Genomic DNA, 23710 nt, shown 5'->3' on the forward strand with positions numbered 1-23710 from the left:
GGAACTGCTGCCGGGAAGCGGGATGACAACACGCAAAAGGTGTCTTCTATGCGCTTGTCAACGTCGTCGTCTTCACCAGTTTTCGCAAGTTCCGCTGTCTCGAAGCCTGCCTTTAGGAAGCAGTTGACCCCTGTGCCCGTTTTCACATCTCGCCAGGCATTAAAGCACTCTGCAGGAGAAAACTTTGCAGAGATTTCCGGCCACTTTTTCGTCATCCACTGCTGGATGCCCTGGCTGCTGACAGCTTTGCTTTTGCCAGAATTGGTTTTGCCGACAATGTTGTAGCACTGCTTAAATCGGTGAAGCCACTCGCTGTTGTCGGCGAAGTTGTTTCACTGAGTGCAGCGGCAAACCATTTGGCCTTGACGATCGGCATTGGGCTATTCACTAGAATGTTCTTTGCGCGCACTTTTAAAAACCAGGCATAGAGTGCTTTTTCTACACTCCCGTGGGCAGAACTGCACACACGACAAGCTCCTGACGTTCACTGCTCCGCCACTTTTGCCTTGATATCTGCTTTGTTGTTCAACAAGGTACTCAAAGTGCTCCGTGGTATCCCAATGTCGTCCGTGACGGTCGAACACTTCTCGCCCGCCTTAACACACTGAATAGCCTTCAATTTTGTCAAAAAGTCAAGGGTGTTGCACTTCTTGACGCTGGCCATAGCTAAACGAGAAGCCGACAACTCCAGGAGTTCGCAGCAGCGTTGCACACCATGCACGCAAAAGAGAAATGTTGCACATGTAGTGGTATATAGGCGATGCAACAACGGAAGCAAGATAGCGCGCGGGAGGCGATGGCCGCCTGTGCGGGCAACAGAGAAAGGCGCGAGCTGCGGTTGGCTGATGAAAACTCGCAAAACAGCAACAAAAAATAAAAGGAGAAAGGAAGAGGATGTCGGCTCCTTCGTTCCTGCTCTCCGAGCCGATGGGTACGCGGAGACAGCATAAGAGAATGAAAAACGAAAAAAAAAAAGTTCCACAAGTTGTGCACTCCGAGCCCTCTCGCCCTTACCTTTTTTCGAGCGTTTCGGGTTTTGGCGGAAGCCTGGTGCCACCGGTGCCGCGCGGAGGTCGCCGGGTGTTGCGAGTGCCAAAGCGCTCCTTCCAACTCTCGAGCGAAGCCGCGCTACAGCGGAGATCGCGGGAGGGGCGAGTGCGAGTGCCGAAGTGCACCTTCCAGCTCGCGCAGCGTTCGATATATCCGAAGTTGGGTAAGAAATATTGTTCGATATAAATGTATGAAAATCTATACTTTCACAAAGGAATTTCAAGGGGATAACTTGCAAGTTCGATAAACCCGAAAATTCGATATATGTGGGTTCGATATAATCATGTTTGACTGTAATATATCTTATTGATGTTTGCCGAGTGTCACACTTGCTCAGAGCAGTGTATGTATAGATGACATTTGTATCGCAGAGTAAACTTGCCTTCGAAAAAAGGTGTCAGTATCCCTTTAATTGTATTAAATGCATGGTAGACAGGATGTAATTCTTTTGAGTATGACAGTCAACATGCAATTGGAACAAAAGGAAACTTAACAGTCAGTTCTCTTACTTTTTCTTTGTACAGGTGTATGCAAGTCAAATGAAGGTGAGTACATAAATGAAACACCTCGTGCTTTTCTTATGCAAATCTTGTAGCAAACAGTCTTGGAATTCAACAAGAAAATGCAGTAACTGTCACTTCAATTGCAGTCCACAGGTTGGCCACTAGTTAAATTGTCCCTCATCAGGACATGAACAAATTAAGCTCTAGGATTTTCCATGCTAACTTCGATCATGTCACGAGCATATCTTTCAAGTTCAAGGAATCTGAATCCGGAAGAATTCTGAAGGGAAGGGAAGGGGTTTGGCACACCGGTTTACCTTACAGTCCCCCACCCCCTTTTTTTCATTACACAAATACATGTCGGAAGTGGTGGAGCGAGGAAAGGAAAGAGCCGAACAGCCCCTAAGTGTAAACATCAACATTCAAGTCTTATAAAGACTGAGCGGCCAAACAACCAAGGCAGGTAGAATTTCCCAACCTCGGTTATACAAGAATCTCTGTTATACAAGTCTCAAGGGAAAGCAAAAATATTCGCATCGCTGAAATTTCATATTAAAAAAACTAGCAAAATCGGCTTTCAAACCATGCTATCTGCAAAAAACATTTCTTTTCATTGAAAGAACTCGCATATGCCTTCCTGGGCCACACGTGAATCGATCAACAGGGGACGGCACAGCTGGCTTGAGAGCTTCACTTGAGGCCAGCTGAAAACTAAGTGGCTAAAGTCCGGTTCACCAAGCATAGATTGATAGCAATGCTGAAATGCCTCGTGCCTTTTTTACAACTCTATTGCCTATAATCTACCGCTGCCACATACTTTCGATGCTCATAATTGCTATGAATGATCACGTCGCAGCAATCACGGTTTCTTGCGAGACAGTTGCGACAAACATCATGTAGTTCCGTTTTCAAACTGCGTTAGCCAGCTGCACACATGCCTTCAAACTTATGTTGTTCGTTGCCATGATCACATCAACCACCATTTTGTCCACAGTATTTACAGAGAGCAGTGTTGATTACTTTAACTTGGCAAGCATTGGAGGCGCAAGCACTTTCGGAGTTCCGTCGTCGCCATACAAGATCATGTCAAGAGTGACCACAGTTTTGTCTGCAGCAGTTGGGGGCAAACCATAACCATAGTACGGACAGTGCGTACTGGCCACGCCCATGCTTCCCAAGCTTCCAGAAAGCAACTCTTGGCAGTCACTTCACCATTTCGGGTTCGCATACCACCTGCCACTATGTGGAAAGTGTTCAATACATCCAAAATTTGGTCCACAGGACACAGTGGAATTCACCTGGGGTATTCCATGAATTAGTGTCAGCCAGTTTCGTATAACTCAGATATTGTAAAATATTTTTTATAATAAGTGAAACTTTACAGTACGTTTACAGCAATGCCTCCTAATTTGATTTATGTCTATAGTTTATGTGACGGGTTTACAAAATGCCTGGGTTAAAACGGGCTAGATTCTTGTCAATGACACCAGATCACGCACACAAATTTTGACTTCTGGGATATTTTCCTGCCAACTGTACAAACACAAGAAATGTTCAAAGTCCGGGAGTCTTCCAGGAAATTTGGGAGACTTGGCAGGTACGCATTAGATAACATTGCAAGTGACTGAATTAATATATATGAGTTACACTCGTTACATGTTCTCAATCCAAATATGTTTCCAGTGCCAGCTCTCTCTCACGTTATTAGTCTTGATCGGCACAGAGGTGTACATATCTTCTGCTCCTTTTCATTCGCATTTCCAGGATAAATACGATTTGGATGGCTCCACATAAATATAATGACAAGCACACTCCCAGAATATTGGCAGTGAGCTTTTTGTGTGCTTTAAGAGCATTTAAAGAAGTCTAAATGCAGAAACTTGAGAAATGCAGTAACATTGAGTCAAAGTGCACATCAAACTACTAACCAACTCCAAACAAGGAGCTATACAAGCTAATGTCATGGTCATATTATTTTGGACACATGTCCTCTTTTAATGCTAGATATCCAGAGTTCCAAATTACTCCTAAAGCAAAGCACAACATAGAAAATTTTAAAAAATGATGTAAGGTAGGCAAACCATTGATTTCATTTGTGATGTTGAACAATTCACTGTGCTACTAAAAAAAGATATGCATGAGCTTAGCCACTGTAAAAAAAAAGCAGCTGACCACTCACCGCTATTTCAATGACTGGCCACTTGACGCACTCGAAGTCAGAGGTGTTGCTGTGCTGGTCACTCTCGTCGCATATTGGCCCTGCCTTTGTGGACAAAATGAAACAATGTCAGCCAGTGCTCAAGGTCCCAACCAACATAGGAAGCTGAGACCATAATTGGCACTTCAATCAATAATAAACACCAAAAAATAATAAATCTTGGTAATTTCCTCTGCGCTGGCTTCTTCAACCAAACTAAAACCTTGTGCTAAGACATGGGATAGCTACCAGCATATGTGCATTGCTTTCCTTGTCAAAGCTAGCAGAGCATACGTGGTTCACCAATGCTGGTTCTTTGCCATAGTCAACAAAATTCATGTCTTTGCTGAGCAATATGCATCTCAACTCTGGCATGGACACGTGCAAAGAACCTCTACATGGGTGATGTATGAAAGGTTAAACAGATTCACCAGTGCAACAGGAATGACTGAAGTGCACTTTCTGCAAAATTAGGAAATATGTACAAGTGTTCAATAACGTGATCTCACATTATTCCTTAGCCATAGACATTTGGAAAAAAGTTTCAAGCATTTTCGTTAGCACTATCTACAAAATAATATGTCTCAAGTAGCTTCCACACTCATAACACCAAGCAGTGAAGTGAATCAGCAGTTTTTATGTTGTAGCTCCAGCTTCAGCACACAATGAACTTTCAGAAACAAACACAATCAAACTTTGCAAAGTACCCACTTGAAGACACATGGCTCTGATACACTAGTTTTTGTCTTACATTGCATTACTTTTTCAGTCTGCCTTTTTATTATAAAAAAAGAGTACTCAGAAAAATTTTAAGGGCAAGATAACCTGTGCAACAGACTCGTGTGGACACACACATACATCATCTACAAAATTTTATCTTCATCCAGAGGGGAGGCAGGGTCACACCGAATGCGTCTTCCACCACCACTCTTGCTACAATGATACGTTCCTTCCCCTTGCGTCCATTCACCATCAGAAGGCTTTGAATGCACAGTGCAGCAACCAACAAGCAAGACATATTCAGAAACAGAAAGCTTGACATGATGTTTGTAACAGAAACCCAAATTCAAAAGATAGCATCATCATCATCAGCCTGACTACGTCCACTGCAGGACAAAGGCCTCTCCCATGTTTTGTCAGATATATAGCACATTTATTTGGCTGGCTCCCATTTGTACACCCACAGTGTACAAATGGGAGCTTTTACTTTTACATCAGCTGCTCTTCGGGTTTAGACTTTGTCGGTGATTAAAAGGGAACTGTGGTGCTTCCCAGGAATGGAAACTTGGTTTGACAACACTCTAACCTGATGTCCAGCCCATGCATGTTTATTCTGTTACTAGCAAGTCCAACGCTGTGGCACTGCACTAAAACAGCAGTGAGCATTTTTAAACATGGCCAAGAGGAGGTGCTAGCATCAAGTTAGAGTCTGGGAAAGAGAATATAGCTCCACAAATTACTCGCACTACTGTCCTGTACATTCAAAAGTTACCGAAAAGTTAACCTTCAGTAAACGTCTGAATATCATTTACGCTTACCTTAAGATATCAATCTTGTAATTTTTTGTGAAGTACCAGTTGAGATTACACATATCACGTTTGCATGAGTTCAGTGAACACATTCCACGGACTAATGCCATCAGGTGTGAATTTCACTCGCTATGCCTGTGTAGCAGTAACAAAAATGACATTAACACCTAATGTTTTTCGCAACGAATGACATTACAGGTACCGTGTGACATTACAGGCGCCGTGTGACACTCATGCACAGTGCAGACACTTACGTCACTGTTACGAACCGAGAGGTCAATTGGGGTGATGTGGTAAGAGATAGGGACAGACTTGTATTTTCGCTTCCACAGCACAATGGGATTGTCAAACATCTTGAGATGAACTATGGACTCCGTTGTCAACCACCCAGGCTCCACCTTGTCCTCACCGTCTGAAAGAAGAGGGTGTACACACAGTCTGCATGAACAATCTACAACTTCACACGCAGCCTACCTCGACATTGAACAAATGTTGAACATAAGAAAAACTCGTTCAAGTTCTTCGAACCAATGCCACAGGCTTGCCACAGGTAAGAAACATGACAAGAAACTGCAGACAGTATAACTGCCTTGATTCTTGCAAGTATTTTTTGGGTGGGAAAGTGTTCAAAGGGATAGCACTGAGAGTTATGGAAGTGCATAAGTTTTTCATTATGCAATCTACAAAAGTGAGAAGATGCTATTTACTTTTGTACATTTCAAGCATTGATAACAAGAATTCTACAAGTACTACATAGTATGCTAGCAACATGAGCTAGCTCAGGACATAAGGTATCCACTTTTCATCCTCCCTACCTTTTTCTCTCTCTTTCATACCAAACAATATTTATATCAACAGAACACAGTAGAGAAAACTACGCATAAATACAAAGTAGTACATCAAGTTTAATATATGTACAATGCTAAACATTATTAATGATAGCTGTTCTACTCATACAATTTACGATATTCAAAACAAATAAATTTTGCTGCTCTTGCAAGATTACAAAGACATTTGCAAAATACGGTGTTTAAGTGCACAACAATTGAAAACAAGATGCACAATCACTTGTGTATGTGCATATGGCCTTAAAACATGTTCTTGTTGAACAGACCTCGAAGTTCCACAGGGACAAAAACAGCGGACAGCACTTTGATTTCGAACTAGCTCATCTTGCCATCAACATCCATTTCGTATGCAGACTATACAATAGAATCTCACTGAAGGTAATGCAAAGGAAGAAAAAAAACATTTTGAATTTTTGCTACGAGATGCAGTTCCATATTGAAGGCGATTGTCCCATTTAAGCACTAATTCTTCACTTATGTACTCCAATTAAGTACTAAGTTTAAATACATGTATACTAACAGCTAGGAACAAATTCTAACAGGTACAGACATCCCAAACATAGTGCTCCATTGTATGAAGTCTGTTAGAAAAGTACCCAACCTTTCATGGAAGAAAAAAAATGGCATAATTGCAGCGTTGGAAACCTAATCCCCCTCACAGTGGTCCCCTTGGGACTCCACACACTTCTCCCAGTGGTGCTGCTATTGTCGAAAGCATTCTGAGAAGGCCTTTTTTGGAATGAAGTATAGCTCCGCTGTCGTTGCAGCTGTAATGTCATCCCTTGTCTGAAATTGTTCTCCCTTCAATGTCCTTTTGAGTTGGGGAAACAGCCAGAAATGGCAGGGGGCCATATCAGGAGAGTAAGAAGCCTGTTGAACTATGGAAGTCTGACGTTTGCCAAAAAAAGTTCGAACCAACTGTGAGGAATGTGCAAAAGTATTGTCGTGATGGATGCACCAGTTTCCTGTTGACCACAACTCAGGTCTCTTGCGCCGCACAGCATCACGTAGTTGATGAAGGACATCCCTGTACTGGAGTAATGTGCAGAGAAAATGCTCAAGCCCACCTCTTCCATAATTTCCCGGAGAGTCACACGGCAGTCCCGCATCACCACAGCATTCACTTCGGCTATGGCCTGGTCATTTCGGCATGTCGGCAGACCGAAGCGAGGCTCGCTCTCCGTCTATGTGCAGCCACCTTTAAACCGGTTGTATCACTTTTTAATCTGTGTGTGGCTCATAGCGTCGTCACAAAAAGCCATCGCGATCTTCCGAATGATTTCCACTTGGATGTCGCCATGTTTTTGGCAAAATTTGATGCATTAACGTTGCCCCAGACGCCCAGTAATTTTCTTTGCAATGAAAAAAGAACGAGAGCACTGCGCACTACCTCAATCACATGCTGCATCTCAGCGACTGACGCTTAGGCAGCCGGGAAAAAAATTCACGCAAGCACACGAAGGTTCAAGGTCGGCTGATGCAAGCACACTTGTTTCAAAAATAAGGTCGGATACTTTTCTAGCAGGCTTCTTATATCAAAAGGCGAGCCTTGAAGTGTAGACTTAGCACTGCTGTGGTAAACCTTCCCCCAATTAAAGACTGTTGGAGAGGGTTCACCCAGAATAAATAACATATATACATACAACTGAGGCTTGACATGCCCAACCCACAATACAACTTGAAACAAGTCGTGCTAAGAAACTCTACATTTATTCTGGCCATCCGGTCTTACTCAACACACATTAGTAGGAAGCCTTTTATTTAGGCAATTCAACATCACTTCTGCCAAAGCCACGTTGAAACCCACAGCTTCATGAGCAGCAATGCAATGCCATAGCCCTAAGATACCATTGTGCTTGCACCTATTTTAACTTGCGAGACAGGTGAAAAAAGCACAGGTGTACATCCTTGCAGTTATTCGATTAGTGTTTATCCTGAACATTCAGAAAAGGGCAATATCACAACCCAAGGGCACCCATTACTGTCAGCTCCTCACATAGTCAGCTCCTTTCCCAGTGCAACGACTGAAGGGGCATCAAACCCTCATATTCAGTATTGTGAACTCAGGATTCTTCAGCAGGAATTTTAATAGTACAAACTGCCTCTCCACAATCTCACATGTTGTTCATCACTGAATGAAAGTGTCAGATTTAGCAATGCCTCCACTCATTTTCACCACTAGTCAACAAGTTCCCCCATTAGTATTAAAGGTTAAAGAATTGTGTGAACTCGCAGGTCACTGCGATGCATACCATAGTTGCCAAACATGTCAACGGCAGCATTTCGATCCATAGTCAGTTCATTGGCGCTGACTGTACGTGGTTGTCGGACCGTTTCCCATCTGCGCACAATCATGTTGCTGTTCTCCAACAAGATGCCTATAAAATACCGGAATTCCAGTGTCTTGTGCAGCGGTGCAGACACCTTCACACCCCAAACTTTCCTGCATCATTGGAGAAGAGAAATATACCAAGATGATGACCTGGCGGCATGTATGAGAGGAGTCAGGCCGTTTCAAACAATGAATAATGAGCAAAGAAAAACCTAAACAGCATAAACACCACATAGAACTCCGACCAATCAGCCAGTAATAATTCAGTCCTGCAGAAAGTGCATGAAGAACTAGTATGGCTGATATTATATGCCAAGTATACTGCGCATGAAGTAGCTGTACAGAACTGGCTCACATACATAGGTACTAATCTATCAATCAATCAAAGAACTTTATTTTCACCAAAAACAAAAACATTTACGGTGAAAGAGCAAAAGAAGACGGCAATTAAGCATGCAGGCTCCTACTTCACCTTCGCTCATAAGAAAGGCGTGACAAAAAAGAGGAGGAGAGCAGATTCATCAAAAACCCAGCTATTTTGGCACAACAAATACTCAAAAGATCAGCCAACAACACCGTGGTCCATAAGGCAGAATATTTTGACCAGTATTTTGTTTCTGTCTACCAGCATACACCATGAGATCAGATAGCCTTAGCAGGTGACATGGATGACGCACACGTGTCATAGGAGTACACGTGTGAGAAGATTGTTGCTCTTAAAACTAAATACTGGTAAGTGGGGGGGGGGGGGGAGAGGACCTGACAGTTTGATAAATTACTTATTTAAAGAGAAGAGGAGGAAATGAAGAGGCAGGGATCTTAGCCAGTCTAGAACGACTGGTATGGTACCCTACAATGGGGACAGAAATAAGGGAGTTTGATAGATGTAGGAAGAGAGAAAGAGGAGAGCACGCACATGCATTGGGCTCACAAATGATTATGACTAGGAACATGTTAATGCACACTAACAGACGAAAGTCCAAAAGACACGGTGCTAGTCCTCTGGCATTCCAATGAATGACTTATGTGAAATTTGCACAAGTCCTATATGTAGCTTGCTTTTGAAAAATACTTTCAGAAATCTCTGGCACAAGCTTCCCTGCCCAGTGACCAGAAGACAGGAGCAGTTCCCATCAACAAAGGCAAGAAAGAGTGTTGCACATTCACCGTGATGGCAACAGGTGATGCTAACTGACGCTCCCATGTTTAAATGCACATATATATATATTGCATAAAGTGTACGGAGAGATGACTGCCATTGTAGCTCAGTGATAGAGCACCGGACGCATTATTCGAAGGTCGCACATTCGAATCCTGCCAGTGGCTAGTTATCTTTTAAAGATGATAGTTTTTCTTGGGGACCTTCAACGCAAAAATTTTGTTCTGTCTGTCTGTCAATGGACTTGTCTTTTTGTACCCCGAAACAATACTTGAAATGGCCAAAATCCAACCCCATTCGTAGTGACCACCAATATTGCACAAGTTTCGGCATTCATACTTGTACAATTGTTGATTAAAGAGCAAATATCGCACTTATCGGAGGCACAATAACAACACGTCAATATTCCACATGTGTCTTTATACTAGAGAGGGCATACATAAGTAATTGTAAGGACTGTAGTGTTTATCACGCTGTCCTGACAATGCAACACTATGCATGAAAAGGCAAGTGTTTCCAATGCTTTGCTAACACAACACGATGATGGCACCTACCAGTCTCCTTGTATTCTACACCTTATTGCCTCCGAGACAGGCGTGCACGCCACGTGCTTCGTTTTCCGATATTACTGCCAGATAACACTGATGTCTCACGTGTTTCGATGAGCTCGTTCACCTCCGTGGCACACATCAACGCACTCTAACGCAGCGCCTTCAGCATGTCATTCACCGATTTTCTCATGCAGAACATCAAATAAATGTTTTGTTCACTCTCTCCAGACGCACGACTATCATCTTTCGACGACATTTGCAGTGAAACATGCAGATACGGGGCCAATTTTTTCTCCTTTTCTTTATTCATGTTGATATTACTTCTAATACTATCCCCTATACTTTCTCTCACATTACCGCAATGTCCATTAGTTATCACTAATAATTACGTTGTTTAGAAGCCACACTTACACAACCCTTCCCTAGACATGCATTATGTGATGCTTTGATAATGTCATGGGTGATCCGTATTTTGCTCCTCTTAATGACGGAAGTGTTGTTTAGGTCGGGAGCATAATCCTGGCAGGTTATACAATGACTAGCTAAGACATGTTCAAAATATTTTCCATGAGGCATATTTCTTACATTGTTTGCAGGCTCCCTTAGCCTATCATTAACACATCTTCTAGTTTGACCAATGTACGCTTTTTTCCACACTTTAAAGAAATTTTAAAGAAACTACTCCTGCACAATCAACAAAGGGCCGCCTTTGCTTTGTGCCGCAGTCTGTGCCTCCAGGTCAGTCATTCTGCAGAGTTTATAACCCGTCTACTTGGCGCGGAGATTACAACGTTTACGTTGTACTGCTGGGCAGTCTTTTTAAAGTTGTGCAAAAACTTGTGCACATAAGGCATCACGGCTACATTTTTCCTGCTCAAATGCTTCAGAACAGTGTTGTACAGAATGACATTTCAGGAACTAGTTCCTTTATGGGGGAATGAAGGAATGCCACTGTTCCATTCTGTATCAGTGGAACTGTAATGGTGACTCTTTAGGTTTACGAAGAAGCAGCAGAGAGAACTACGTTACTTCTGTAAACATTCCATGGCACTGAACAGGTGCATGTAAGTGGCACGTGCAGACAACGTGGCGCATGGGTGACTGAGGCTAGCTTAAAAAATGACTATGGTGCATCGAGACACCACTATAGTGCTTCCTGGTTTTCACTTCAAGGCGTCCGCTAGGGGCCCAGGGAAGTGTGAGACGCCACCAGGACCAAGCCAGTGCGAGAGGAAAGTTTATTTTATTTTTGCAACAGTAATGTTGTGCTAGCACAGCAGAGCCTCATGCAGTATTGCACATAGCAAGGGAGCCAGAAAGGGAAGATACAGTGAGGAAGGGTGAAGTAGTATACAGAGAGAAAGACGTAGAAATACGTTCTAATTTTTTAAATCTAACTGTAACGAGTTCCTTTTCCATTAGAGTAACTTGTATTGGAAACTCGTATCAAATCTGGGAAGGAAGGAAAAAGGAGCTTTCATTGCTGTTTTAGAGGAACATGTACAACATTGCTTCAGAAGTAGTATTGGCAAGATTTGGCCATGGCATTCTTCAGGCATAACGTAGCAACAGCTTGGTTACCGAGCTATTGCCACATCGTAACCTTGGAACTGCAATGGGTTACTTTTGGAACCTGTAACTGTTATAGTTGCTTTTCAGGCTTAAGTAACTGTAACTAACACTTTTTACTGGCAACGTGCTCATGAACGGTTGGATGAAGCGTCACGTGGCTGGTGCAAACATGAGTGCTCATCATGCTCAGAGCAATCAGCAAGACTTGTCGATGGAAGAAAATACTTTAGGTACAAGTATTTACATGGTTTTGATGTCAGTATATACACTGATACTTTTTGGTATGCCAGATTAAATAACAGTGTTGGGGCCCACTCTTTATCCACTCCATGTGGCAGTCAGGATTCCACTAGTCCTGGAATACTGACGCATGCATAGCGAATAGTGCAACTCCAACTCACAAGTCAAGTTAACGATTGGCCTATCGAGGGGATGGGCCCAAACTAGGTAAACGCTGGCTTAGAAACTCTGCTTGCTCGGAAATGATATATGGCTGTTTTAGAGCCAGGGCTTGTGGAGGTGCTAACACCCTTGTAAAGTTGTTTGTGTCTCATGGCAAACGTGTCTCGCGCATGTGATACGACGCATTTCGCATTCACAACTACCATGCGGTAGAGGGCGTGCTCACAAGGGTTTATCACTGAAGACCGCAACTTTAGGCAAAATGCTTATTTTTTTTTACTAGAGACTGTTTTGACCCTATTTCACATATAAACACGAACTAAGGGATGGGAAACATTTTAATCACATATTTATTGTGCCTATCAGTGCCTATTTCGAGGTTCATGCCTATATGAGCTTTTTCAGTGCCTAAAAATGCCCTTTCATGTTTGTCAAGTAAACATTTTGCTTAAATGAACTCTTCATATGGAAGAAAACAAGAAGTACTTGGTGTGGCCATATTAACGACAGCATGTGCATAGTGCGCTAGTTTTTTTTTTTCGTTGATATTTTTAGCTGCTGATAAGGTGCGATTATAGTTCTACATAGGGTTGATGCAAGCATACACTTTGTTATATCGGCAAAAACAGATCATAAGTGGACGCACTGCCACAGCCAACGTATATCTAGACTCTGCCAATGCGCTCCGATGCATGTGACGGTTCCCAACGCTTCGATAACATCGCACTTTAAACACACTTTTACGTGAGCGGGGCTTGTACCCCAGTGAGAAAAGGCGAGGCTAGCAACTATAGCGCTAGCAGGCCCCTCTAAAATATTTCCATCGCTTGGTTCGAGAGTAGTGCAGCATGGTCGCGTGAGCGCGGCTAGAGTGTACTGTAGCGAAGCGAGGAGAGAGTAACGCTAGTGTATCCACTGTCCCTTCAAGATCCCCATCGCTAGATTTGAGAGTAGTGCAGCTCGGCGGTTGCATTTAGGAGGCTAAAGTACAGTGTATATAGAATGTACAGTAATCAGCCGAAACTAAGCTAGCCTAGCGCTGCCGACTACAGCCTACACATAAGTTTTGTTGGCATTTATGTTTTTCATAACTGCAGCTGTCAGAAGTCTGCCGAGCAATGCGGAATAAAGAGAAGCCGTAAAATGACCTTCTCAGGCAATAGACCAGTGGATCACAGCGCTACTCTGTCGATCGAGCAACGGTCCATGTGAGAAGCTGGGGAGAAGAAATTGGAAAGGTCAACAATATTTTAGGTTTGACGTCCACTCCAAAGCACGCATAGGTATAAAGCTTCCAAAATTGGTTACGCAACTGCCAATTTATTTAAATAACCCCTGAATCTGCATGAATAACATGTATTTTGTGGTCATTTCATGGGCACACAGATTCATTTTATTATTTTTATAGCAACATCTGTGAACTCGCATGCACAGAACTTGCATGCACCTATTACACAAAACGCAGCCATATGTGAAAGCTTCACCGACACAAGCTACTTTTATTGATTGATTGATTTGTGGGGTATAACGTCCCAAAAACAAGCTACTTTTAACTTTATTGATTATTCTGTATAGTAATCCACAATCTAAAGTTGTTGAGTAACATCATGCAATAAAGGTATGCACTAAGTGGTGGAAGTATGCATCAAGGACAGGATCGCTATCGCGTTCATCGCTTAAAGGAAAAGCTTAACGATACCCTTTTTTTTTTTCGGACCTGCAGGAAAGGTTCGCCTCGTCCCCAATAGACCCTGTTGCTGACAGCGTTGCCTCAAAGCTTGAATCTGTCTTGGAAAGAATCCCAGGTTGCATGTGCTAAAGCAAGTGTCTCAAGTTTCGAGTGGTGCTGATTCAAATATTCTGGATGCAATTAAAACATTAAAAGTGCTAGGCCACAAGTACACTTCACTAACTTCAGTAGGCGCAGAGCATTCTTTTTCGCATAAAAGCAAATACTGACTGAAAGCAAGCACAATTCAAGGCCAAAAACCTTGAGACGATGCTGGTTTTTCACTGTTTTTTTCATAGCCTTTCCCAGAATGTCAAATTACCTAGGTTTTCACCTAAATCAGTTCAAATGATTGTGCTTCTTGCTATTCCTTTTCATAGAAAATATAAATTTAGCTTTCCTAAAGCACAGAATTTGCCTGCTGTGTTTGTTAGAAGTTGAATATTTGCCTGAGCATGCTACTGAAGTAATTATGAATTGTGCCTATATATGCCTAAACGAAAGTTTTTAATGCTTATTTATGCTTAAATGGCAGTTTTTAGGGCCTATTATAGTCACCTAAAACATTCTTCTTTTGTACCTAAAGTTCCAGTCTTTATTTATCACCACCATCATCATCATGGTTAGTGTGTAGCGCTGGCAGTGACACCTGGCGGCAGGCCTGGGGGGTGGCGCCCGAAATATGAGTGGTTCTCTTTAGCGGGTGGCAGTCTGCACAAATGGTTGTCTCTCGTGTGGGTCCCCAGTGCGCGGCAGCGCGGTTTGCGCGCCAGGGGCCTTTGCGGTGAGCCAAGCATTGGCGAAGCCACCTTGTGTGTGTTCTTGTGCTTGTCATGTTGTTGAGTGTTGTGTAATAATGTATAAGGTTGTTTTAGCGTGATCACAATTGATGTTATAATGATTCGGCTGACGATATCATCAATCTAAACGCAGTTAAATAAATGTGTGTTGTGTTGGTTTGGTTTGTTCAGACCGCATCGACTGTGTCCATTCACTCCAAGAGAGTGGCGCTCTCCATTTCGAGACCCCACAAGCTATGGCTGCCTCTACTGTTTCCTCAAAAAAAGAGGCAGGAATAGAGACGGCCGCAGTGACCTGGGTGCGAGTTGATGAACTGTATTGGATAATGATGCTTGTTCCCATAATCGGCATCGACCGAGAGCACATCATTTGAGGAGGAGAATCCTTCTTTCAGAGCCCTTGCGCGCTGCCTCTTGCGCTGTTTGTGGTGCTCAGGGTGCATGGTTTTGGAAAGTGGGGGAATGTAGAGGTTCTCAAGTATGTTGTATGAAATTATGTACTTAGCATTAAGGATGGGTGCCAGAGTTACAAAAAGGATTTGTAGAATGTTTCGGCCTGTCACTGTTTGTCTTCTGTTATAGTGCGATGCAATATGGGCTTCTTCAAGGTCAGCAAAGGTGTTTAAAGTGCCAGTATGCATAATTAATTCACTGGAGGTCCATATGGGCACCCCTAGAGTGAATTTATGGTTCTGTGTAAAAGGATGTCAATGTGACCAGATTTTGATTGACAAAAGAAATGTGGATAAGAGGTTGAAAATGTTATTTTACAACTAACGAAGGCCTGGACCAAGCAGATGAGTTTGGCCTCTTTTAGCCCACAAAGTGTATTACTTTTGACCCAGAAGGTGCAAGGTTTGATCCACAGTGGTGTGAAGTGTTTTTGATGTGTGTGTTGAGCTGGTTGCTTTGAATGTGTAGACCAAGTACACAGAGCTTCACACACCAATAATAGGGACGTTGTTTAGGAACACCTGTATATTGACTATGTGGTTTTTACCCCCTCAGTGAGATGTTAGGAGTAGTTCATATTCCTGAGGGAAGCATGCAAGATTCATAGCCCCTGCAAGTGCCATGACCGTATTGGCTATGGCTTGCAGAATGTCTTGAATCTATCCAACGAAGCCACCACTCATCCAAAGAGTAATGTCGTTGGCATAGAACGAAAACTTGAGATCAGCAATATGTCTGAATGCTCGCGCCAACAGCATCATAGAGACATTGAAAAGAAAAGGTGACAGCACTGGTCTTTTATGTGTCCCAAAAGCCCCCGCAGCATACGAGGGCGATTGATCTGCGTCTATATATACGATTGCAGAACAGTTGGCTAAAAAGTTAGCGATATACAGGAAAGCCTCATTAATTCTAACTCTGTTATTTTGAAATCCTGCTTAATTCGAAATATTTCCACGGTCCCGTATTTTGCAATCCAAGTCTGTGCAAATAATTTGAAGCATCGGTTAGCACGACTGGTTAATTCGAAAACTATGGGTGCCATGTGCCAATTCCTGATCCCGATTTCGCCGCAAATCCGCTGAAACGACAGCTCTTGCAAGCCACGAGGTTATGCAACATAGCAATAATAATGAGTGGCCAGCCTCGCTACTTCCAGTGCAAAAAAAAAAGGGGGGGGGACACATCTAAGAAAAAAAAAGCGGTGTCATGATCAACTAAAATGTGCGCTTGCAGAAAACAAAACCTGCTTCACTGCAACACAGCAGTGACATGTAGAGAAGCACACTGCATGCTTCTCGCAAATTCAGCACGTCGTGATTCACCCATTATTTCTGGGAATATAAATAAAGGGCAGTAAATGAAGTTTTTTCATTCCAATAAAGGGCAGTTTGACAGAATTCCCTATGTATGGTAACCACCAATGCCGATTGCTCCAGCAATTTGCGCACTTACACTGCTGGCGGAGTTCTTGCCTGCAATGTCTACAACGAAAACAAGTTCGAAAGCTTCTATCATCGAGTTTTCCAGCCATATGAGATTGAAAGTTTCATCGCACTGGCCTTTATTAAATTCTTTATTTTAGCAGAAAGAATGGGCAAGTAGCCTTATGAAGATGTGCTGACAAAGCGAGAAGAAAGCGATATGCTGCCCGCGTGACACTACTGTGTTGCAGTGAAGATGTCTTGTTTTCGGCAGGCGCGCGTTTTAGTTGGTCACGACAGCTCCTTTTTTTCTTCTGTTTTTTTTTTTCAGCAACAGCAGTGACGCTCGCTGCTGTCCCATATTTGCGGCAAAATTAGGGTCAGGAAATGCTGAAAAACATGACCCTTGGAGCCACAAACTAGTCGGCCCAGCAAACAACCAGGCCTGGTTACTTCAAATAATTCCGCTTTTTCACTTTTCGTATGTTCTGTTAATTTGAAAACCCACTTAGTTTGAAGATTTCTCACAGCCCCAGTGACTTTGAATTAACGAGGTTCTACTATAGTCGTATGTCTTTTCGTTAACCCTTATGAGATAAAATTCTGAGGATAGCAGAATGAGCAACGTTATTGAAAGCTCCACAGAGGTCCTGACTCAGAATTTTTGGTGTGTCTAGGCAACTGATGGGAGTATGTTATCGGGAAGTGGTGGAATATAGAGGTTTCGGAATATATAGTATGGAATGGTGTACTTAGCATAATTAAGGATGAGTACTGGAGTGACCAAAATGATTTGTAGAATGTGTCTACCTGTCACTGTGTTAAGAAGTATTCTGTTATACTGTGATGCAATATGGGCTTCTCCGAGTTCATCAAGGGTTAATGTTTTTGAGGGAAGTGGGAAAACATGACATCTTGGCATGACAGATTTTCGAAAACCTGTCATTTCTATTGGATAGAATTGCTGTCTTGCAGTTATTTATTGAGACAGTTGAGTATAACGTGTTCACGAAGCATTGAACTTTCCTCCTCCATTGCGGGATGTTTTTAAGTAGCTGAAAACCTGAATTTCGATTTTAAAAAACATGCCACACCAAAAACGAAAATCCACAATACGGTTTGACAAGAGGGGCTGAGCCCGTTTCCAGGGCCCTTGCTACCATTCACGATTTGAGAATGCTTGCCAAATATGCTGCATTCCATCCTTATTCTTTGTTATTTAACTCTTATGGTTTGGCTGCACGGTTACTAGTACTTGTCCTAAGAAGATATTCTTTTACAATTTCCAGTGGCTCACCACCTACTGCAATGTGTTTTCTGCCTAGACTGCTGTACATTAATTTTATGGATATTGATTTTCAGACCTATTCTTCGGCTTTCCGTGTGCAGTTCAGTAACCATGATCAGTCATTCCTCCCCTGAGTTACTCATCAATGCCATGTCATCAGCGAAATGCACGTTCCTAAGATACTCTCTATTAACTCTTAGCCCTAACTCTCCCCAATCTATGGCCCTGAAAACCTCCTATGAACCGGCGGCGAATAGCAATCGAGAGATCCCATCTCCCTGCCTCGCGCCCTTTTTTATTGGGATTCTGTCACTTTCTTTACGGAACACTATGGTGGCTGTGTATCCGACATAGATTTCTCCCATTTTCTCAGGTGCCTTCTTTTTAAACTAAGTAGATTCACAGCTGCCGGCACCCACTCTTTGACGTCATACAGCGGGTATCATGCCATTGGTCGACAGCCGGCATAAATAGAGGATCAGGTGCGCTTCTTGCCACCTCATGGCAAGAAGCGCATCTGGCAAGAAGAAGCAGAAGCAGCTGCCTAAACAAGTATGGCTCGGACTTGTTTGCTAAAGGGTTACCACTTTACCTACAATTTTTTTTTCTTTCACGCAGTAGCATCACACATACACGACTCCAGTTGATCGACTTGACCTGCTGCTGCATTAAAGAACTGTTCCAGCAACAACGAGGTCACACTGCTCTTTTGCAAAAAAAAAAGTTTTGCGGGAATGCAGAGGACAACGAGATATCTTACGTTGCAGGGTCCTCAAGGTGCATCTCGAGCGCCCGGGCAACCTGCCACTCTCCCAGCTGTGGAGTGCTGCCACACACAAACACGGTCTCGCCATGCAGGGTGACTGCCTGCACCCTCAGATGAAGCTGCCGACAGCTGTCATTGGCTAGTTCCAAGGCTGCTTCAGAAGTAAATGGACTAGAAACATTGGTCATCCAGCTTGCAAACATTCTTGTAGCTGCTGCACAAAACAGGAAGGAACAGAAAATACATATAACTACGTTGATCGGGACAGCAAGTCCTAATAACAGTAATAAAGATAGAAAAAATGCTGCTGCAGACTAACTGAATTGCCTTTCAAAAGTGGTTTCCAAACTATGTAAAGAACCCTGGCACAGTTTCCATTTTGCATAAATGCATTCAGCTGCTAGTTCCAGTCCTTGTAGATTTTTGGAACCCCTACAAGCACCTTGCTCATGGTGTATAACTGATAAGTTTTAAAATAGGTATCATTTAATGTAGTTCCTGAAAAACCCTGATGCTGGGAGAAGTTTGCCTCGCCCATGATTATATAAAAGTGTTCTTCTAAAATGTTATATTTACAAAATAATTTCATCCTGAACAGAAACTTATCTGCCAAGTTCTTCAGTTGTCACTCACAATAGGGGAGCAGAAAATGCCACAATTAAAAATTGCAGGTTTTTCAATGACAAAAATCTCACCCTCATAAGACCACTTACACATCACCCCTTCAATCTTTTTCAAGAAGTTTGTGCAAGATACGGTATGTCATATGCCATAGCAGATTAACCACATTAAAGCTAGTTTCAAATACTATGTATTGATATGAAAGCCTAGCACTTAACATATAGGCATGCCAAGTTTGCCACTCTATGCTGCACCATCTCGGTGCTCACACAAAGCAAGTGCTTTTTACAAGAAAAAAAATAATTGCAAAAAAAAAACAGGTAAACAGTAGTGAATTTGCTGCTTTAAGAAATTGACCATAGAATTTAAGGGGAAGAAAAAGAAAAGCTTTCCCCATTCATAGGTGTGGATAAGCACTGATTAAAAAAGAAATGTTTTTGTGTGGTCGTACATTCCGAAGATAATGTGATTTAATATCAGTATTCCAATAAAAGCTCCGACATTTTATAGTAAACCGCAAAGGAAGCATCACGTTTTTTAATACTAACACCGTGCTTTATGATATTGCTACACGAGTTTCATGCTCATTCAATCACTTCAATTTGATGGTGTGTTACAACACACCTTTTTTATGCATCATTATATATAAAGAAATGCAAGCGCAAAAATTACCGACAATAATAAATGTTAAACAAATAAGATAAAAGCGAAAGAATATGCGAATGAATATGCAAAAAGAATATGCTTCGTAGCATTTCAGTCTTTGCTGCCCTGACTGAAATGCTACAAAGCAGTTCACGTGATGGCTCATGCTAAGGAATTTCACACCAAGTGTAACCAACAAAGCATCGCAGGCTCAAAACACTTCTTTATAGTCCCCTCTCTTAGATATGAAGAAAACGTCATAGCACCCAGAAGCCACACGTCCAACATCCAGAGCCCACTCCGACATCCCTCCAAAAGGCTGTACAGCGAAGGCGCGCTTCAAGAGACGCAAGCATCACGCACCTTGGAAGAGCAAAGCGTCACGGTTCTGCCTCGCGTCGACGCCGCGCACGAACGGTCGAGTCTGCATTGGGGGGGTCCCTCAAGGACAACGCAACCGCCTCGTCACGCCACTCCCTCAGCGCTCGTCGTCAGGAGCCCAGGCCGAGGAGGAAACGAGTTCGGACGCAGGAGAAAAGCCACAAAACATGGCATTTGCGAGCAGAGAGAGAGAAACTTGGTGACGTCATCAGTGACGCTTCCGAGACGCGCGCGCCCCGTGAGGCTTGACTGCGGGCTGCGTGGCTGGCTGAGCGGCACACAGCTGGACGAAGGCACGCCCTTGACAACAGAGCGCGCTCCGCTAAAAATGCCCTGTGCCGCAATTACGAAGAAATCGGCGAACTACTACAGCCCTCACCGCGGCGTAGGCTTCGCCGCGCGCGCTTCGACTAACGATGGCCCACTTGTACGGCTTCCCGCCTAGGACTGACTGACCAAAGTAAAATTTCCAAAATACCACACAGACTTTGCGGCAAGAAGCGAGATTCTATCGTATGGTACGAAGAACAGTGCCATGTCGCACTGAAGCCCAATACCGAAATAGATGCAGCAGACGTTGATTATCTTCTTTTTAACTTTCGGCGGGGGGAGGAGAACCAGGCAGCCGTGCTGGTTAACTACAGAAATTTGGGCCCCGGGCATGCTTAAATTACAGAGCAAGAATTTAATAGAGCGCTCATAGAATCTGAAAACAAGAAATGTTACTTAGCGACACCTGTTCGCACCCTGCAGTGGAACATTTGAATGACTGAATGACAAATAAATCTAGGCGGCAAACGGCAACTTATTTTCCAGCCATTTTTTTAGCGTCCCATTTCCATGCGGTAAACAAAAACGGCGCATCTGGCTAACGTGTCCAACAAACTAGTCCTCACCAGCCCGATTCTTTGAAACACAACGCATACCCGAATGCAATTAATTTAAGGCTAAGTGGATTTGTGTTAATTAGAAATTCAACCTGTCAGTACCGTACTACTTCAATGGCCAGCAACCCAAACAAAGACATGCCCCCCTCCCCCCCCCCCCAAAAAAAAAAAAGATGCGTCATTTTTTAAGCGTCACTTAAGGGGCCCTCTAACACTTTTCACGACCTCATTGTTTTACATGTTTTTCTAACTGGTTGCGTACACTGAAGGCTAAAGAGATAAGTGCCGCAAGAACGGCAGCGATAGGGGCACGCAGTGCAAAGTTATTCTGCGTAGAGATATCAAAATACAATGAAATGGATGCTTACCCTCATCTCGATTTTAGCGGGCTCACCTGACTGTTTCCCTCGCCCTGTGATGCCGGAAGGCTGCCCAATAAAATTAACTGAAAGCCCTACCATACAGGAAGCGTGCATGCCATATTGCCCGTTATGTACAACGTATTGCGGACGCCGTTACGATGGTAACAAATAATGTGGTACTTGAAGAAGGAACGACACGTGCGAAAAGAGGCAGCTCGCGAACGCTTCTATAATGTTTTTTTAGTTTTTGCGATACAAAGTGTTTCAGCTAAAAAGCACCATGGTGCTTTTTTGTATTGCTTGCAAGCAATAAAAAATTAAAAATGAGTGCTACGCGTCTCCAGCTAGCGCAGTATTGTTCTTAGCTGTATGTAGCAGGTCAGAATTTTTTTTCATGCACCCAGCACGGTAATTAACAAATAATGCTTAATAAACTTTTTTTAAATATTGACTCTAGAGAAAAAAAATTCAGTACAAGACTTGTAGCTCTTATCCAGAAATAATATTTCCAAGTTACGGTAAGATGAAAACGCTGGTTAATTTTTTTTCCGGGGTTTGTTTAAAGTGCGCGAAATTCAAAAAATGTCATGTCAACGTGCGGTGCTTTGAGTGCCCTCAAATGTAAGTTGAACGAATTAGCGATGGCTTCTCACGCACGAAGGTCGCCTGAGCAGGCTATCGGTGACTACGATGGACATTAAGCGATGGCTGGATGGTACCATTAAAAAAAAAGGGGGGGGGGGGGGAACAAAGAAAGAAACGAAGACATTAAACTTGGACGAAAAGGCGGCTGCCACGTGCATTGCGATACGAGACTGGAGGCAACATTCGGCACAGCGCCGATTTTTTTTTTTTTCGGGCCAACGATAAACATGGTGGTGCGGGAGATGGTGACATTTTGATCAAGGAAGGATATAAAAACTTCAAAGGTAATTATTTCAGAACTTTTTTTCAACATTGATTACGTGCGATTGCTCGACTGGATATTTGCAAGAAATACGGCATCGACTGGGTTCAAAAGATTGTTGCTCGTACTTCGGCTCCATTTAGAAATTCACCTTTCATATTTAGTACCCGTCTGTCAGAGGGCAGTGCGTATAAATAAACAGAACGAATTAAAAAGTGTTCCGTGCTCTTATAGCTAACTCTTAAATAATAGCAAAGCTCGGTGTAAGAAAGAGATCAGCGTAATTGCAAAGTCCAAAGCACTTTTATTGAGACGTCTTGGGCAGTTACATAGCGTGCTCAAGCAGCCCTCCGTCAATCCCTATACACAATCTACATCGAGTCAGCACGTTTTCCGTCGCCTTTCATTGCATCTGTGGAGTGTACACATCTGCCATTTTAGGCTTCAGTCTTGCGGGCTATGTCGTCGCTTCGGTGTAGGCGTGCTCTTTAATGTAACCCCACAGAAATAAATCTAGCGGAGTCAAATCTGGGGATCTTGCAGGCCACTCTACAGGTCCAAGGCGGCAGTTCAATTTCTCTAGTTATCCTCCATCAAGCCACGTTCGAGTCCGCGCGCAGCTGTGCGGAGGAGCTCCGTCTCGCTGGAACCAGATATTCCCAAGCTGTGCTAGTGCAGGTGAAATCACTCAGTGAGCCATTTCGCTGATGTAGCGTTCTGCAGGGAGTGTTCTATCAAAAAAGACCGGGCCAATAATTTTGCCTTCGTAAATGCCGCACCAAACACTGAAAGACTACTGCACCTGGTGTTGTGACTGCAATTTGTAGCGATCCAGTAATGACCATTGTGAACATTCACTTGGGCATTGCGCGAGAGGCGTGATCGGACCAAATTATGTTCTTCAGGAAGCCGGGATTACCTTCTTGTATGAGTATCAAGTTGCAGATGCCAAGACGGCTCTGCAAATCTCTGTCTTCCAGCTGCTGATGCCGGTAAACACGATATGGGTGAAGTCCTCCGCTCTTGAGTACGCGCCACACTACCGCTGGAAACGCCGGTCTCAGCACTCACGTCGCGCACGCTTGCGTGGGGATGGGCTGCCATGCAAGCAAAAATGTCTGTTTTAAGAGACTCAGCCACACCTTTTGTGCGCTGACGCTGCTCCGTCGAAATTACGAAATGCCTGTCTCCTTGGGCATTTCGTAACTTCGCACCAATTCCGAGCTATTTACCCGAATTCCCGAGTCATCTGCGAAATAATCTTGCCGCCTCTCTCCTGATTCCGTTCGCTCGGCCGAGGGCGA

General features: G+C 43.3%; 2 protein-coding genes across 20 annotated transcripts in view; one reads left to right on the forward strand and one right to left on the reverse strand.

The window, feature by feature from the left end:
* LOC119160977 (glycerophosphocholine phosphodiesterase GPCPD1) overlaps positions 1–23710 on the reverse strand; it is a 159156-nt gene that overhangs the window by 82006 nt on the left and 53440 nt on the right. For 3 of the 7 annotated variants that reach the window (XM_075880260.1, XM_037413271.2, XM_075880261.1), the window contains 4 exons: positions 18598–18817; positions 8380–8570; positions 5534–5691; positions 3733–3816 (listed from right to left, as the gene is read on the reverse strand). In XM_075880260.1, the coding sequence (XP_075736375.1) occupies positions 3733–3816; positions 5534–5691; positions 8380–8570; positions 18598–18817 (653 nt within the window). Of the gene's footprint in view, positions 1–3732; positions 3817–5533; positions 5692–8379; positions 8571–18597; positions 18818–20135; positions 20173–20232; positions 20385–23710 lie in introns of those variants that run through there. The other 4 variants (XM_037413269.2, XM_037413270.2, XM_075880262.1 and 1 more) reach the window with 4 other exon arrangements.
* LOC142776489 (uncharacterized) lies at positions 794–18728 on the forward strand. Of its 13 annotated transcripts, none has more exons than XR_012887569.1 (6): positions 794–1213; positions 1575–1595; positions 5671–5829; positions 9538–9640; positions 18456–18532; positions 18605–18726. XR_012887569.1 is itself a non-coding variant. In XM_075880264.1 (5 exons), exons 1-4 carry the CDS (start codon positions 895–897, stop codon positions 18482–18484), a joined length of 528 nt encoding a protein of 175 aa, XP_075736379.1. In that variant the 5' UTR covers positions 794–894; the 3' UTR covers positions 18485–18532; positions 18605–18726. The 13 variants fall into 13 exon arrangements, 5 of the variants coding, with proteins under 5 accessions (XP_075736379.1, XP_075736380.1, XP_075736381.1 ...); XR_012887570.1 differs by having other exon boundaries at positions 18459–18532; XR_012887568.1 differs by lacking the exon at positions 18456–18532 and having other exon boundaries at positions 18605–18728.

Source organism: Rhipicephalus microplus, chromosome X (assembly GCF_043290135.1).
Source record: "Rhipicephalus microplus isolate Deutch F79 chromosome X, USDA_Rmic, whole genome shotgun sequence".
NCBI lineage: Eukaryota > Metazoa > Arthropoda > Arachnida > Ixodida > Ixodidae > Rhipicephalus > Rhipicephalus microplus.